Raw genomic sequence first — 18178 nt, 5'->3', positions numbered from 1 at the left:
TACTCCCATCTACTACTTTGTTGAGAGTTTAAATTTTTTTTTCCAGGAATAGATGTTGCTTTTGTCAAATGTATTTTTGTCCTATTAAGATGACTATATGGTTTTTCTTTTTCCATTTATTTATTTATTTTCAGTACTGGGGAATCGAACTCAGGACCTTGCGCCTGTAAGGCAGGTGCAGTGCCACTGAGCTAAATCCCTGGCCCTCCATTATTAATATGACAAATTTCATTGGTTGGTTTTCATTGATTGGTTGAACAAATCTTGCATTCCTGGAGGGAAACTCCACTGCTAATGATGTTTTATCCTTTTCATGTGTTGTTGGTTTCAATTTGATAACATTTTGTTATTAAATAATATTTGCACCCATGGTATGAGGGATGTCTGTCTGTAGTTTTCTTTATCATCCTTGTTTGGTTTTGGAATATGTTCCCTCCCATTTCTAGCAGTTTTTATATAGGATTGGTATTATTTCTTTTGTAAAAGTTTGGTAGAATTTACTAATGAAGCCATGTGGGCTTGAAGATTTCTTTGTGGGAAAGTTAATTGAATTCAGTGTTTTTAGAAGATATGGGGTTAGTCCTGCATAAACCTTGGTATTTTGTGTGTTTTAGGAGTTTTGTCCACTATCATCTGTGTTGTCAAACTTACTGGCATAATATTGTTCATAATATGTCCTTATCATTTTAAATATCTATAGCCTGTATCAATGTCTGTTATCATTATTGATACTGATCATTTGTGTCTTCTTTTTTCCTGATCCAGTCTACCCAGAGGATTATACATTTTGTTGATATCATAAAACTTAACCTTAGTTTAATTGATTTTTCTCTGTTATTTTTCTATTTCATTTGTTTCCACTATGAGCTTTTTAATTTCCTTTTTGGGGCATATTTTGGTTTTTCTTTGATATTCAATTTTTAGTTTTTTAAAGTAGAAAATGAGGTCAATGATTTGAGGCCTTTATTTTCTAATATAGGTATTCGGTGCTATAAATTTCTATGTATTTCATGAGCCCCCAAAATTATTTTGATTTTTAAAATTTTCATTCCATGTAAATATTTTTCTAACCTTTCTTTTGACTTTTTATTTCATTCATATGTCATTTAAAGGTGTGTTGTCTAGTTTCAAAATATTTGGAGATTTTTCCAGGGAATTTTTTGTTAGCGATTGCTTTTAATTCCACTGAGGTGAAAGAACCTACTTGAAATGCATTTTATCTTTTAAATATATAGAGACCATCTCCAAAATATGATTTATCCCATTATATCCACATGAAACTAAGGCACCCCTCAGTTTTTGCTTTTGTTTTTGTACCGGGGCTCAAACTCAGGACCCTGTACTTGCAAGGCAGGTGCAACACCACTGAGCTAAATCCCTGGCCCCTCCCCTCATTTTTAACCACCCATAGATACTCTGGTTTCTTTTCAGAGTGTAGATACACAATTATTACTTGGTTACATTTACAGTAATTTCAAGGAGATAGAAGTTACTGTCTTGAGTCAGGGCCATCTCATGCTCCTCAAGGTCCGGCTCAGTGTCCTGTTTGCTTTTCCATCCCCTCAGCATTTTACCTGGCCCCAAACAAAGGCTCAGCAGACACTGGCTGAATGAATGGATAAATGAATGACACTCAGATGCTGTTAGGCTCTGTTCTTGTTTTTGAATCAGAAATGCTTCTGGAATTACGCAACAAGACTGAATCTTAAACACCTTGGTGTCTTTGTGTCTACAGGACAGCTTGGCATTGTGCAGCTGCTCAGTCAGCACTGGTGGTAGGAACTGAACCAAGGAGGTACCCTACATGGAGGTGCTACCTCTGACTGGTGGGGATTTCCAGCCCCTCTGAGGTAGCTGACAGTCTGCTCTGGCTAAGGGTAAAGAGGCCACCCTGTCATAAAGCCCCCTAAGACATGATGTCACACACAGATACCCCTCTGTCTGCAAAAGGAGGGGGCTCTCCCTTTCACTCCCAGACGTGTCTGGGCTCCTGTGCTCTTCTCAGGGTTGGTCCTAGAGCCCGAGGAGAGGAGAGGTGGGTAGGCTGCCTCAACAGCCAAAGAGCTCTCTGCAAATCACTGAGCACCATCAAGGCTGGTGTATTTGATAAGTAGGCTGCTCTCCCTAAACCACACCCAAGCAGCTGAAACTAGCCTTATGTTTTTAGCCTTTCCTACTTGGCCTGTACCATCTGCCTTTCCTTTCCTCTCCCTTAAGGCTCATTTTCCTTTCCTTCCATAAACTCCTCTCAGAAAGAAACCAACTTCATTCACACCGAGGTATAAATGACTAACAGAGCTTTCTGTTGAATACATTGCTAGCAGCATTCTCCGTAAGATATAATAGGTCTGCTTTAAAACTCTGACTGGGGCTTTAAGCAGTAGGAATGAACAGCAGCCATGTGGTCATTTATTCACCTAGTCCTTGAGCTCCTGCTGTCTCTCAGGCTGGAGACCAATTTCTAGGGGTTTGACAAGGGCAGGTTTACTGTGGTCTCTGAGAGAAGCTCCTTGTTGGGGGACAGTATGATGCCCTAAGAGCAGGGCGGCGGGCCACTCCACCCAACTCAGGTGCTCAGGGAAGCCTCCCTGCATGGAGTGGAGAAGGACATTCCGGGCAGAGACCGAGGTGTGCAAAGGCCCAGAACTGAGAGTGTCTGAGGCGGAAGTTGAGTCTTTGTTTTCGTCAGCAGCCTCTGAGGCAGTGAGTATGATGAGCACCGGGTTGAGGCTTGCTCTGCTAGGTGAGTGCCCAGAAGGACAGGAGCCACACAGAAGCTTAGGCCAGGCAGAGGAAGAAAGGAAGAAGACGAGAGCACACAATGTCAAGCAGCAGGAGAGAAGGTGACTCAAGGATCAGGGAGGTGCTGTGCTGCCTGGGGCGCTGGGTTTGGTGACCTTGGTGAGAGGCTTAAGGGGCCAGAAACGGATTGCAGCGGGTGGTGGAGTGAAGGCAGGGAGAGCAGTGGAGCCATCCACTGTCGACAGTGCTTGTGAAGGGCAGGGGACAGTTTCGACAGTAACTGCAGGAGGGATGTTGGTTCAAGGGAGAGACAGACGCCTTTCTTCTTTTATGGAGGAGATGAGTGATGTGTTTAAGTGCTAATGGGAAGAAGGATCCAGAAAAGTGGGAAAAGCAGAATGTGCAGGTGTGAGAGGGACTCCCGAATGTACAGGTTGTGAAGAGTGACACTGAGTTGTGCAGGAGTGCGGCTCGCCTCGGAGAGCGCACAGGAAGAGGAGGCAGCCTGTGGGCAGCAGGGGCCGGTGGCTTTCTTTGCTCTCCGCCACACAGAATGTGAGGAAAGCAGCGGTGGGATCCCCCTGTGGAGGATGGGGAGCTGACTTGGGAAAGGGAGGCTCACCAGGCTGGGCAGAGGGTCCGTCTCCTGTTGGAGTCCTTGACTTTACAATGATCTCAGTCTGGGTGGATTTCTACCGTGCGTGGTGGGATTTCAGACAAAAAGCTGTCTTGAGGAGGCTAGGAAATCTTCACTACTCTCAAAATTATTTTTATATGCTGCATAAAACAGAAAACACTTTAAAGTTTTGGTCGTTTTATTTACTATTGTAATTAGCCACTTACACCTGGGGACATTTGATGCCAAAGGTCCAGTAGAGCTGTGGCTTTTTCTTGAATCCATCCCAACTCCTTTTCTGCATCATGATTTGTTGGTCCGACCTTTCTAACACTGAGGGGACTGAAACCAGCTTTCATTCGGGGACTCAGATCTTTCAGGAGAAATTCCTGAGCATTTCCCATGTTCCTCGTGTAACTGGCCTCCAGCTGTGACCAGCAGGCCATGCCTTGGCTGAGCCCTGTGAGTAGGGGTTTACTTGCCCTTCCCAACCACCTCTGACCCCATTGTCATCCCTGCCAGCCATGAGGTGAGGAAGCACTGGGCTTCCAGGCCTGCATGGTATATTGACTGTTGCCCATCTTTTTTTCCTAGACTGGAAATGCTGTTTGGTCTATGATGCCAAAGAGAGGGGTAACGTTTATGTGGGCCTTGTTACCTTGTTCCTAAATGAACAAAGAGAGGAAGGGAAAATGGGGTTCTCTGTTCCTCTTCCCCTGACTGTGGTAATGGATCCAGGATTGGAGGTCAAGGGAAAGAGGAAGTGGAGCAGCAGAAGCTCAGGGTGGGGGCCTGGGCCTGGCAGGTGGGGATGCCCCTGTGTGTTCACCTGTGTGTGTGCAGGCAGGGAGCCACCATCCTGACAGTACCAAGATGCTCTCTTGTCCTAGGGGAGGGACCCTAGAAGAGTAGGCTGGGCCATGGGATATTGTTTCTAGTCTCAGGTTTGGAGGAACATGGGGAGAAGAGCAAATCCAGCATGAAATGGGTCTGCTCCTGTCTTCTGGCCAAGGTGTCCCTCTTAGTGTGTGTGGGAGGGTGGGGGGCATGGAATCCATTACAGAGGGAGCCAGCGCTTCCTGAGCACTCCATGCTGAAAGTCTGGTATTGACGGACTAGGAAGAGGCAAAGAATCATGCCCATCAGTCATCTGAGCCCTGTTGCAGCTGAGATTTGCTCATCCACAAATGCTGCCTGGACCAACCCTGGTAGAGTTGGTTCTAGGGTCTGGTAGGGGGAGGAAAGCCAGTACCCACCAGGAAGGGCCAGGGACACCCAGCCCCTCTCTCAGCAATGCTTTCTCTTCCAGACTCTTCAAGTTCCTGTATGTAGCACACATCATTCTTGCAGGTAACAGGCTGGGTTCTGGGTGGCTTGGAGATGATGGCAGGACCTGGGAGACTGATCCCCACCTCAGGGTCACCCCAGTCTCCTGCTGCCCAGCAGGGCTCACACATCCACCTAACCCCAGGCTGCTATGTACATAGCTCCCATAAGGGTCTGGCTATACTTTTCAAGGGCAAGGTTACCTTCTTTGTCTCTTTCTTCCTTTCAAAGTGAACTTGGTATTTGACTCCATGTCTAACTCTAAAGTTCATGCTGCCCCAACTCCAAAATACAAATGCCTCAAACTCTACACAATCTAATAATGTCCTACAACAGTGATCTTCATAATTTTGCTTGTGTACCTTTGGAAAAACTATGTATCTTGCTGGCTGTGGTGATGCACACCTGTAATCTCAGCACTCGGGAGGCTGAGGCAGGAGGATTGCTGTGAGTCTGAGGCCAGCCTGGACTCCATAGTGAGTTCAAGGCCAGCTTGGACTACATAGCGAGACCCTGTCTCAAAAACCAAAACAAAAAAACAACTATATATCTCTTCACACATTTTAGTTCCTAATATCTTTTGCCACAAGTTTAAGCAGTTTAGAAGCATATGGTTTCTGGTCCGCTGTCAATGGTGACATTCAAAACTTATTTGACAAAAAAGCAATCATATCAGTTTTTTAAATGCTTTAACAGGTCTTCTCATCAACCTGCAGGAGTGGTGTATCACTATTTCCAGATGTCTGTGGGGAAAATAGCCCCTGAGATTGTGGCGGAGTCATCACAGGTAAGGTAGCTCTGGCTGGTGAGGCCTAGAGGTTGGGATCGTCTCACTTGAACCTGATAGGAATTGTGCTCCTCGACCACAAATGGTCAGCCATCTGCATATATCAAGGTCACGTATGACTGTGGAGGCCAGCTACCTCCAACACACATTTCTTTTCTCTGTAGCTTTTCAATATAATTATATCATAGGTTTTGGAATTTGAAATATTTTATTTTTAATATTGCATTAATGCCTATTAGTTCTACAAAATATTGGGCTTCAATGTGGTATTTTCCTGCGTGCATATAACATTTTGATTATATCCATCTTCCCTTTTACCCTTGCTTACACCCCTCTCCTTTTATTCTTCCTCCCCACATTTTTTTTTTAGATTCCACACATTAGAGAAACTGTGATTTTTATGTTTCTGAATGTGACTTATTTTAGTTAACATGATCTCCAGTTTCATCCATTTTCTTGAAAATGACAATTTTGTTCTTTATAGCTGAGTAATACTCCATTTCACACACACACACACACACACACACACACACACACATTTATATTTCCCCACATTTTATTTGTTCATTTTTTGATGGGCATCTGGGCTGGTTCCATAACTTAGTTGAATTGTGATTTGTTCTGCAATGAACATGGATATGCAGATATCCCTATAGTATGCTGACTTTAATTCCTTTAGGTATATACCAAGGAGTGGTACAGTTGGGTCATATGGTATGTAGTTCTACTTTTAGATTTTTGGAAGAACACCTATACTTATTTCCATAGTGGCTGTCCTAATTTATATACCCCTAGCAGTGTCAAAATGTTTCTTTCCTCTCACATCTTTACTGGCATTTATTGTTTTCTTGTATTCTTGATGATAGCCCTTCTGACCAGTATGAGATGGTATCTCAGTGTAATTTTAATTTGCCTTTCCCTATTGGCTAAAGATTAAACTTCCTTCTCTCTTAGAACCACCTTTCCCATATCTGAGAGATTCTGGCATGTTGCATTTCCATTCTCATTTGATTCTAGGAATTTAAAAAGATTTCCCCTTGATATCTTCAGTGACCCACTAATCTTTCAAAAGTAAATTGTTACAGGGTGGGTGCCAAATGCTGGTAATCCTAGCACTCTGGGAGGCTGAGGCAAGAGAATCTCAAACTTGGGCCCAGCCTGAGGAATTTAGTGACTTAGTGAGACCCTGACTCAAAATGAAAACTGAAAAAGGGGTGGGGATATAGCTAAGTGCAAAGGTCCTGGGTTCAATCACCAGCACCACAACAAAAAAATGAGTTGTTCAATCTTCATCTGTATAATTTCTGTAGTTTTTCTAATTGTTGTTTTCTAGTTCCACTTCATTATGATCTGGTAAGATGCAATAAATTATTTCATTTTTTTGTATTTGTTTAGACTTGCTTTATGGTCTAAAATATGATCTATATTGGAGAATGTTCCATGAGCTGCTAAAAAGTGTATTCTGTAGTTGGTGGATAGAATATTCTGTTGATATCTATTAAGTCCATCTGATTTTTTTGTTTTGTTTTGGTACCAGGGATTGAACTCAGGACCTTGCACTTGCGAGGCAGTCATGGTGCCACTGAGCTAAATCCCCAGCCCTAAGTCCCTCTGATTTATTGTGTAGTTTAACTCTGATGCTTGTTGGTATTTTGTAGGGGGTGGGGATCTATCTGCATGACCGACCCATTGGTGAGAATAGAATACTGAAGTCACCCACTATTCTTGAATTAGGTCCTATATGTCACTTTATGTGAAGTACTATTTATTTTATGAAGTTGAGTACACTATGATTGGTGTATATTTCTTTACAATTTAATATATTCTTGGTGGATTGTTACCAATATGTTGTGGCCATCTTGTCTTTTCTGAGGAGTTTTGTCTTGAAGTCTGCTTTGTTGGATATGAATATAACTACATCTGTCTGCTTTCAGGTTGTATTTGCATGGAATATTATTATTTTTTGGCTTTAATAAATTTTATTTGATTTTATCACATTTGTCCCCTCAAGCTGGGATATTATTTTTTTAATGGAATTTATTTTTTTCTTAAATTCTTTTATTGGTACATTTTAGGTATACAACACAATTACATTTCTCATTGGGAACTTGTACCTTTACATGATGCATCTTGGTTCTTATTTTTTCCCCATTGGATATTATTTTTTTTTGAGGGGGGAACCAGGGATCGAACTTGAGTCCTTGCACTTGCGAGGCAGATGGCAGAACCACTGAGCTAAATCCCCGGCCCTGGGATATTATTTTTTGTCTTTTCACTTTCAGTTTGTATATCTTTGCTGGTGAGGTGTGTTTCTTTTTTTTTTTAATTTTATTTTATTGGTACATTTTAGGTATACAATATAATGACATTCATCATTGGAAATTTTTACCTTTACATAATCTCTCTTGGTTCTTATTTTTTTCCCCTTCCCCTGCCCTCCCTTCAATCCCTCCATCCCTCCCTATTTACAAAGATTTTGTTTCCATTTTTTCATTTGCTCACATATATTCCATTCCTTTCTTTCCTTCCCTTACCTCTCCTACTTTCTCTTCCCCTTTGCCCCTTTTCTTCCTATTTTGCATTACCCATTATAACTTTTAGTCCTTATTTACACTTTCAGTTTCTCACACTAGAGAAACTATTCAGTGTCTACACATGTGTCCAATTTATTGCACTTAAGAGTATCGCCTCAATGTGCATCCATTTAGCTATAAATGTCTCTAATTTTTCATTTTTTAGGACTGAGTAGTACTCAATTTTACAAAAAACTCCCACATTTTCTTTATCCAGTCTCCAGTTGACGGGCATTTGGGCTGTTTCCAAGTTTTAGCTATCACAAACTGTGCTGCTGTGAACATGGGTGCACATATATCACTGTGGTATGATTCTTTTAATTCTTTGGGGAAGATACCCAGCAGTGGAATAGCGGGGTCAAATGGGACTTCCAGTCCTAGTTCTTTGAGGTATCTCCATACTGATTTCCACAGTGTTTGCACCAGTCGACACTCCCACCAGCAGTGGAGTAGTGTTCCTCTTTCCCCACAGCCCCACCAGCGTTTGTTATTGGTTGATTTTATGATAGCAACCATTCTTTCTGGAGTGAGGTGGAATCTCAGTGTTGTTTTCATTTGCATCTCTTGAATGACCTGTGATGTTGAACATTTTTTCATATGTTTATGTGCTATTTCCACTTCTTTGTCTGAGAAATATCTGTTCATTTCAGATGCCCATTTTTGGATTGGGCATTAAATTTGAGAGGTCTGATTTTTTTAAGTTCTTTATAGATTCTAGATAGTAGACCTTTGTCTGAGGAACACTCAGGTGAAAATTTTTTCCCACATTTCGGGTTGTCTCTTCTCTCTGTTGGTGGTTTCTCTTGCTGTGCAGAAGCTTTTTAGTAAGAAGAGATCCCACTTGTTGATTGTGCTAGTTCACAGGCAACTGAGGTTTTGTTCATAAAATCTTTTCCTACATCAATGTCTTCAAGAGTTCTACCTAACCTCTGCTCCAGCTGTTTCAGCGTTTCTGTTTTAATATTTAGATCCTTAATACATTTCGATTTTACTTTAGTGCATGGTGAGAGATATAGGTCTAGTTTTAATCCTTGGCAAGTTGAAACCCAATTTTTCCAGTACCATTTATTAAAGAGGGTATCTTTCTTCCAGTGAGGGTGTTTGGCACCTTTGTCAAAGATGAGGTGGCTGAGTGTGTCAGGAGTTGTTTCTGCATCTTCTAATCTGTTCCACTGGTCCTCGGGTCTGTTTCTTTGCCCGTACCATGCTGTTTTTATCACAGTAGCTTTGTAGTATAGTTTCAAATTGGGGTTTGTGATACCCCCTGCCATGTCTCTGTTACCTCGAATTGCTTTTGCTATTCTGGGTCTCTTCTTGTTCCAAATGAATTTTTGGATTGTTTTCTCAAGGTCCATGAAGTATGCTGCTGGGATTTCAATTAGGATTGCATTGAATCTACATAGTAGTTTTGGAAGTATGGCTATTTTCACTATGTTGATCCTTCCTACCCAGGAGCAAGGGATGTCTTTCCATTTTCTGATATCCTCTTCAATCTCTCTTTTCAGAGTGCTATAGTTTTCAGAGAAGAGGCCTTTGATTTCTCTTGTTAGGTTGATTCCTAGGTATTTCAGTTTTTTGGATGCTAATGTGAAAGGAATTGTTTGCCTTATTTCTCTCTCAGTGAGTCTATTCTTCTGTGGAGGAAAGCTATTGATTTTTGGGTGTTGACCTTGTATCCAGCTACTCTACTGAATTTGGTTATTAAGTCTAGAAGACTTTTGGTGGAGTTCTTGGGGTCTTCTATATTGAGTATCATGTCATTTGCAAATAATGACAATTTGACTTCTTCATTTCCTATCTTTATTCCTTTTATTTCTCTCTCTTGTCTATTGCCATGGCTAATGTTTCCAAAACTGTATTGAAGAGGAGTGGTGATAGTGGACATCTTTGTCTTGTTCCTGATTTTAATGTGAAGGATTTCAATTTTTGACCATTTAGTGTGATATTGGCTGTTCGTTTTTCATAGATGGCTTTTATCAGATTGAGGTAGAGACCATCTATTCCAATTTTTTGTAGGGTTTTTATCATAAATGCATCTTGGATTTTGTCAAATACTTTTTGTGCATCTATTGAGATGATTATATGGTTTCTGTCCTTGGCTCTATTGATATAGTGTATTACATTTATTGATTTGCATATGTTGAACCATCCCTGCATCCCTAGGATGAATCCCACTTGGTCAGGGTGTATGATCTTCGACATTATATTTGCCAGCATCTTCTTAAGGATTTTTGCATCTGTGTTCATTAGTGAGATTGGCCTATAGTTCTCTTTTTTGGTTGAGTCTTTCTCTGCTTTGGGGATCAAGGTGATGTTTGCTTCCAGGAATGAATTTGGGAGTATTGCTTCCCTTTCAATTTCATTGAAGAGTTTAAACAGTGGTGGCAGTAGTTCCTCTCTAAATGTCTTGTAGAATTCAGCGGTCAAGCAATTAGGACCCGGGCTTTTCTTAGTTGGTAAGTTTTTCATTATGTTTTCAACTTCATTGATTGATATTGGGTTGTTTAGAATTTTTAGGTCTTCTTCGTTCAACTTTGGTGATTCATACATATCTAGGAATCTGTCCATTTCTTTTTTGTTTTCCATCTTATTGGCATATAGGTTCTCGAAGTAGGCATTGATGATCCTCTGGATTTCTGCTGAGTCCATTGTAATTTCACCCTTTTCATTCCTAATTGCATGGATTTGGGCCTTTCCTTTTTCTGATAAGGTTGGCTAAGGGCTTGTCAATTTTGTTTATTCTTTCAAAGAACCAACTCTTGGCTTCATTGATTTTTTTTGTATCATTCTCTTAGTCTCTATTGGATTGATTTCTGCTCTGATCTTTATAATTTCCTCCCTTGTGTAAGCTTTGGGTCTGTCCTGCTCTTCTTTTTCTAGAAGCTTGAGGTTCGGCATCAGGTTGTTTAATTGGGCTCAGTCTGTTTTCCTAATATGAATATTCACTGCTATGAATGTCCCTCATAAGACTGCTTTCATTGTGTCCCATAGATTCCGATATTATATTGTCATTGTCATTTAACTGAAGCAAATGTCTGATTTCTTCTTTAATATCCTCTGTGACCCATTGGTTATTCAGAAGTGTGTTGTTCAATTTCCACGTCTTTATGAAATTTTTGTGGTTTCTTTTGCTGTTGATCTCCAATTTCATCACACTATGGTCTGATAATATACAGCGAATCGCTTCAGTTCCTTTGCACTTTCTTAAATATGTTCTATGAGCGAGTATGTGGTCTATTTTGGAGAATAACCCATGTGCAGCTGAAAACAATGTGTATTCTGATTTCGGAGGGTGGAACACTCTGTAAACATCTGTTAAGTTCATTTGTTCAAGAGTTTTATTGAGTTCTAGTATTTTGTTGCTTATCTTTGTCTAGTTGATTTGTGTATTTGTGATAGTGGGGTATTGAGGTCCCCCACTACTAATGTGTTAGTGCTTATGTGATTTTTCATGTCCGGTAGTATTTGTTTTATATAGTTGGAGGCACTAATGTTAGGTGCAGATGTTTATGATTGTTATCTCTTCCTCTTAGATTGTTCCCTTTACAAGGATGTAGTGTCCTTCTTTGTCTCTCTTAATCTGTGTTGATTTGAAATCCACTTGGATCTGCAAACAGGATAGCTACTCCTGATTTCTTTTTGGGTTCCTGTCACATGGAGTATTGTTTTCCACCCTTTAACTTTCAGTGTATGAGTTTCTTTTTGAATTAAGTGTGTTTCTTTTTTTTTTTTTTTTTTTTGTACCAGGAATTGAACTAGGGGCCTTGCCCTTGCGCAGCAGGCGGGGAAACCACTGAGCTAAATCCCCGGCCCTAAGTGTGTTTCTTGTATGCAGCATATTGTTGGATCTTGCTTCTTGACCCATTCTGCCAGGCTATTTCTTTTGATTGGTGAATTCAGACCATTAACATAGATGGTTATAACTGATACGTATTGACTTATCATTGTCATGACTTTTTCTTTTTGTTGGATTCTTCCCCTTTGTGTTTAATTTCTTGTCGTGTCCGATGGATTCATTCTGCTGGGCTTCCTGGAGTTGTGATCCTCATTGTCTTTTCCTAGGATATTGTCTAAAATATTTTGGAGTGCTGGTTTGGTATTCATGAAGTTCCAAAGGTGCTCTTTGTCATGAAAGTATCTTATTTCTCCATCAATTTTGAAAGATAGTTTTGCAGGGTACATCAATCTGGGTTGGAGGCTGTTTTCCTTTAGGGTTTGCATTGAGAAGTCTGCTGTGATTCTGATAGGATTTCCTTTGTATGTGATTCGTTTCTTTCCTCTAACTGCTTGTAGAACTTTGTTCTTCTGTTGGGTTTCTGGAATCTTAACAATTTTCTCCCTATGTGTAGATTTTTTTTTTATCAAGGCTAGTTGGAGTCCTCTATGCCTCACTTATCTGTATGTCAAGTTCTTTTCCTCTGCTTGGGAAGTTTTCTGCCATTACTTCTGTGAACAGTTTTTTTTATGTCATCTGCACTCTCTCCTGTTTCTTCATTGACTCCAATCAGTCTTATGTTATTCTTCTTTGCATCATCTAGCAGCTGCTAGATTGATTTCTCACGTTCTCTACAATTTTGAAACAATTTTTCTTTCCCTGGTCACTAATTACAATCTTATCTTCTATATCTGAAATCCTGTCCTCACATTGGTTCATCCTGCTGTGTAGACTTTCAATGGAGTTTTTAATCTCCTGGAAATCTGTTTGCATGTCTTTTATGGATTCCATTTGTTTCCTATGTTGAGATTCCATCATGTTCCTCAGCTCCTCTCTAGATTTATTAATCATGTCTTGCACTATGGGTACAATCTCGGCTGTTATTTGAGAAATTATTTCTGATTTCATTTTTTCCAGATCCTCTTTTGTTGCCAGCTCAGGGAGGTTGAGTATCAGAGTGTTTCATCTCATTTCCCATTGGGGTTGCTGTAGGTGATCTGGATGTCTTGTTTTGAGGCTTGTTTACGTGTCTTCTTATTTGGAGGGTGGGGATGCTGTTGGCATGCACGTGGCTCACCTCCTCTGTGGTGGGAGCAGCGCTACGGTGGCCCTGAAGCCTCTGCCTCTGTGGTGGGAGTAGTGGTACATTGGCCCAGAAGCCTCCTCCTTTGTGCTTGGAGCAGTGGCACATCGACCTGGTAGCCTCCTCCTCTGTGCTGGGAGCTGTGGCAGATTGACTTGGAAACCTCCTCCTCTGTGCTCTGAGGTGTGTTTCTTGAAGGCAACAAATGTTGGGTCTTGTTTTTTAATCCAATCTGTAAGTCTGTGTTTTAATTGGAGAATTATAGAAAAGTATATACTAATTTCTTTCATTGTGTTGTTTTTCTAATGTTTCTTTCCCAATTCTCAGTAGTTTATCTACTCTTCCTTTTCTGTGTACAGGATTCTTTTAAAGTATCTTTTGTAATGCAAGTGTAGTGGCCAAGTTTCTTTAGTTTATGCTTGTCTTTGTAGGCCTTTATTTTTCCTTCAGTTGTGAAGGATAACTTTGTTGGATACAGTAATCTTGTTAGAGTGGTATTTTCTTTGGGGGCTTTTAATAAATCATTCAATGGGCTCCTTGCCTTTAGAATATCTGCAGAGAAGTCTTTAGTTATTCTCATGACTTTGGCTCTTTAAATAGCTCAGCATTTCTTTTTTGCAGCTCTCAATATTTTTTCCTTGTTCTGTACTCTTGGCATTTTAACTATGATGTGGGGAGGTCCTTTTCTGATCATGAATGTTTGGAATTCTTCATGACTCCTGTACCTGGATTTGGGAGTTTTTCTGTAATTATTTCATTCAAGAGACTTTCCATGCCAATAGTCTAAACCTCAGTGCCCTCTTCTAACCCCCAGATTTCTAAGTTTGGACTTCTAAACATGTTCCAGAGTTCTTGGATCTTTTGTTCATAATTTCTAAGTTTTTTTCTATCAGTGGCTGAGTGAAATAACTCATCAACTTTATCTTCAAGCCTTGAAATTCTACCTTTTGTTTGAGGCATTCTATTGGTGAGGCTTTGCACCGAGTTTTTTGCTTTTTGTTTTTTTGGTACCAGGAATTGAATTTGGGACCTTGCATTTGCAAGGCAGGTGCCAGAACCACTGAGCTAAATCCCTGATCCTGCACTGAGTTTTAGAAGTCTGAAGTATTGTGCTTTACATATCCAAGATTTGTTAGATTCTTCAGAATCTCTCTTTGTTGAATTATTCCTTCATATTCTGCATTTATTCCTTAATGCATTCAGCTGTATTCCATACATCTTGTCTGTCTGTCTGTCTTTCTTTCTTTCTTTCTTTCTTTTGGTGTTTTGAGAAAGGGTCTTGCTATGCAGCCAAAATTGGCCTTGAACTCATGGTGATCCTCCTGCCTCAGCCTCCTGAATGCTGGGATTACAGGGATGCACTACCACGCCCGGCACTTCTTGTGTTTCTGTGTTGAGATTTGTGCATCTTTTGGGATGGATATTTCTTCTACTTTTATGTAAGGATCTTCTTAGTGACCAGCCTTCTTTTGAAGGCTTTATCTGCAGTACTTCACAAAGAGGTGAAAACAAACTGCAGTAACAATGACAGCACAATGACAGGAAAGATATTAAAAAACCAATTAAAAGCAACAGTTGTACCACCAATAACAATAGAAAAGAAAGCAGGAATAATATAAATTAAAAGGCTAAAAATGAATTAGTGTTCAAAGTATTTATAATAGATGTGTGATGGCACACAGCTGTAATCCCAGCACTCATGAGGCTAAGCCAGGAGGATTGCCATAAGTTTGAGGCCAGTCTGGGCTACATAATAACTTTGAACTCAGGCTGATCTACACAGTGGGACCTTATCTAAAAAAAAAAGTAAAAATAAAAGCAATAATAAAATAACACTAATAAAATTAGAGGAAGGGCACAATGGGAAAAATGGAAGAAGAAGCAAGATAAAAAGGAAAGGAAGATGAGAAAGAAGGAGATTTAAAAAGCCAATTAAAGGGGTGGAGATTTAGCTCAGTGGTGCCACTGCCTGCCTTGCAAAGGCAAGGTCCTGAGTTTGATCCCTGGGACCAAACCAAACAAGACAAAACAAATAAAAATCCAATTAAAGAATAAAAGCTAAAAAATTAGATAAAAATAACAAAACAAACAAAAGAAAAAGAAATAGAAGACAAGCAAAAAGTGTGTGTGTGGGCAGGGGGAAATGAAATCTAGACTTGATCCCTGATATTGGGGGGAAAATTAGAGGTGGTTGTTTTTTTAAGACTTTTTTAAAGAACCTCATATTGTTTCATGAGTGCAAAGCTTTATCTCTCTAAAGACCACAATTATAGTTTTACAGAGGTTTTCCTTACATATCTGGAAGTCTTTCAATGTCTTCTTATGAAGGCATTAGTAGACCTTACCTCAGCCTTCCCTCTGTCCTTGTCACACAGCCCATAGGGAAGACCTTAAGGCCTGTGTGGGGGATGATGATGGATAAATGCTACCCTGAAACCACTCAGGTGGGTAAGGGCTGGGGACACCTCTTTCCCTGGAGTATGGTGGTTGTCCTGGGTATTCTTAGCAGGGATAGCAAGGGCCCTGCATCTGGAGAGGACAAGACAGGAATCCCAGTCACTTGTAGTTGTATCACCTCTCCTATCTCCCCCTGCAGAGATGCAAAATCAAGAGTGGGAAAGCAGCAACCCTCTGGGGTAAGGGAGGCCTCCCCCAGAAGGGCTGGCCCTGCTCTCATCCTGTGAGAGCTTCATTAAGTTCCACGGGTAATAGCGCCTCCTAGGGGGAAACTCATCAACTAACTACAGCTCAAGGGAAAAGCAAAGGGCTGGAACACATCCCCTAGAGTGCAAACAGGAGGGATGAGGTGCTCTGAAGCCCTACTGCCCACATTCTGCCCTCTTGATTCTCCCTGTAGGACATAAGCCCCAGACCAACAGGAAGACAGAATGATTCTGCCCCCAAGGAGGAGACCAACACCTTGCCTCAGGAGGAAGGGCAGGTGAGGTCCCAGGGGAGGAAGCTACCAGCCCCATTCTTACTGAGCAAGGGTGCAGAGACCCCAGGCTGGTAGGTAAGGATGCCCTGAAGCCTTCACTGGCACATCCCTAGCCCAGGTCCTCCCCAGAAACCATGGACCACTTCGGGGTGGGGAGAGTGAGGCACAGAGGCAGTGATGGTAGTAGGAGCTTAAGCTTAACCCCAGGACCGCTAGTTCAAGCTGTCATCACAGTGGAGCAGGGATCCTTTGTGGAGCTGAAAGGCAGCAGATCTGGTGTGAGCAGGGAGTAGATCTAAATCCTGGCCTCCCTTGACTTCTCATGGAGGGCCTCAGTTTCCCCCCTGTCTGCACAACATAGAACCAGCCCCATCTTATCGCTGTGTCCCTCTGTTCCATTATAGGAAAAGCAAAAGGTCCAACAGGAAGTTGCTGAATATCCATCTGGTAAGACTGCTTGCTCAAACCTGCTGCAAAGGTACGGCCCTCCTCCCTCATCTCAAATACACAGCATCCCCTCCTAACCCTTCCAGACCTTCAGAGCAGAGGCACAAAACTCAGGTAGCCTTGACCTTTTTGAATATGCTGCCTGTGTTCTCTGGCCTCCTCCCTGGGTTGGCAGGAACTTGGCCGCTCCCCCAGCACGCTGCACACATACCCTCTGTGCAGGACTGATTGTCCCAAAATTCAGAGGGCATCTGGGCCTGGGTGAAGGTTCCTTCCAGCAAGAGACCCAAACCTCTCACCCTTTTTGTGTGTTTTAGGGGCTTCTGTGATAGCAAGGAGGAAAGGCTATGGGGCTGGGCCCCTCAGCTCCTGCGAAAGGAAAGTTCTGGGAGGGCTGGTTTCCTGCCCCTGACACTCCCAAGATGCAGAGCCTTGAATGAGAAGGGATCTAATAAACCCTGGAGTTCCTGCCTCTACTGGTCCAGTGCCTCCTTTCAGGGGCCCCACAGCTGCTCAAACAAGCCCCATCTGCCTGCATCTGCACATTCTCGACAGCTCCAGGGACACTGCTTCCTGCCCAGACTTGTCCCCCTAGTGGACACTCTGCAAGTGGCCCGTGTAGGACCTGGCAACTCTCTGACTCAGTGCCAGGTACCAGGCCATGGCCTAGCATGCTGCAAGCTGGGGAGCTCCCTGTCCCAAGGGCACTTACTAAAGTGGTTATGGAGACCCTAGTTGAGATGCTGCAGGGTTCTTGGGAGAAGAGGCCTTGGGTCGCTTCTGCTCTGTCTGGAGTTCCCTGTCCCAGGCTGTCTCATGAACAGGGAAGCAGATGGTACTTACTCAGCCTTGGGTGCTGTCTCCATGGCAGAACATGCCATGAGGGATGGGGACAGAGATGAAAGAAACTGGTTCTTGCCCTAAGTTGGGTGGACTCCAGGACAACAAGGGTCGTAGGCCCAGAAGTCAGAGGAGGAAGACAGGCATTGACAACCATCTGGTGCAAACTCCTCAGTGGCAAAAGGGCAGCAGAAGCCCAGGGTGGAAGGGAGGGCCCCAGAGTTTGTGCAGTGTAATGGCACAGCGAGGTCTAGAAGCAGGGTCTCTATCTCTCTGCAGCCCACCTTACCTACTTCTCTGCCTCCCTCGTAGTCACACGGGTTGCACCCTCTCCCTAGGCCCCCACAGGCTCATCCCCTAATCTGACCTGGCCACTTAGAAGGTGGAGCCCTGGCCTGCAGCCCCAAGTGTCCTCTAACTCTAGCCAGGCCTGAGAAGCAACTCTACACTACAAGGGGCCTGGACATCCACATCTCTGAGGGGCCAGGAACTAAGACCAATCTTGTCTTCTAGTGACACAGGGAGGTGGCTCACTCCTGGGCTCCCTCCAGGCCTTCCCATGAAACTTCTGACAGAGCCCTGGTGTCAATCCCTGCCTTCCTGATTTCTCCACCTCTCTGGGGTGTCATATAAGAAGTTAGATTACAGATCTGATGCCTGGCTGAGCACTGGCACCTGGTGTGTTGTAGGTGCAGTTGGAGCTGAAACCAGGGCCTCCAGCTGGAGTCCTCCTATTCCCCACCCACCCAGACACCACTGACCCCTCTTGGCAGCCATTCTGAGCCTTCCTCCTGGGCTCTATACCTGGTGTCATCTCCATCACTGCCTGGGGTGGGAAGGGCTGGGGGTGTGGGGCGGGTATGGGGAAGGGCGATGCTGCTGACATTCTCT

At 42.6% G+C, this 18178-nt stretch overlaps 1 protein-coding gene across 50 annotated transcripts in view; it reads left to right on the top strand.

Moving 5' to 3' along the window:
* Window positions 1-18109, top strand: part of LOC110349357 (uncharacterized) — a 43248-nt gene extending 25139 nt beyond the window's left edge. For 5 of the 50 annotated variants that reach the window (XM_021258862.2, XM_021258859.2, XM_021258861.2 and 2 more), the window contains 6 exons: window positions 4668-4708; window positions 5401-5471; window positions 15438-15506; window positions 15920-16003; window positions 16405-16478; window positions 16765-18097. In XM_021258862.2, the coding sequence (XP_021114521.1) occupies window positions 4668-4708; window positions 5401-5471; window positions 15438-15506; window positions 15920-16003; window positions 16405-16478; window positions 16765-17182 (757 nt within the window). In that variant the 3' untranslated portion in view covers window positions 17183-18097. The other 45 variants (XM_021258877.2, XM_021258874.2, XM_021258876.2 and 42 more) reach the window with 26 other exon arrangements.
* The last annotated feature ends 69 nt before the right edge of the window (window positions 18110-18178 follow it).

Source organism: Heterocephalus glaber, unplaced genomic scaffold (assembly GCF_053883595.1).
Source record: "Heterocephalus glaber isolate CG9 unplaced genomic scaffold, H.glaber_assembly_v1.0 deba00001444, whole genome shotgun sequence".
Taxonomy (NCBI): domain Eukaryota; kingdom Metazoa; phylum Chordata; class Mammalia; order Rodentia; family Bathyergidae; genus Heterocephalus; species Heterocephalus glaber.
Note: the sequence above shows the minus strand (reverse complement) of the source record. Positions and strands in the feature narration are given on the sequence as shown.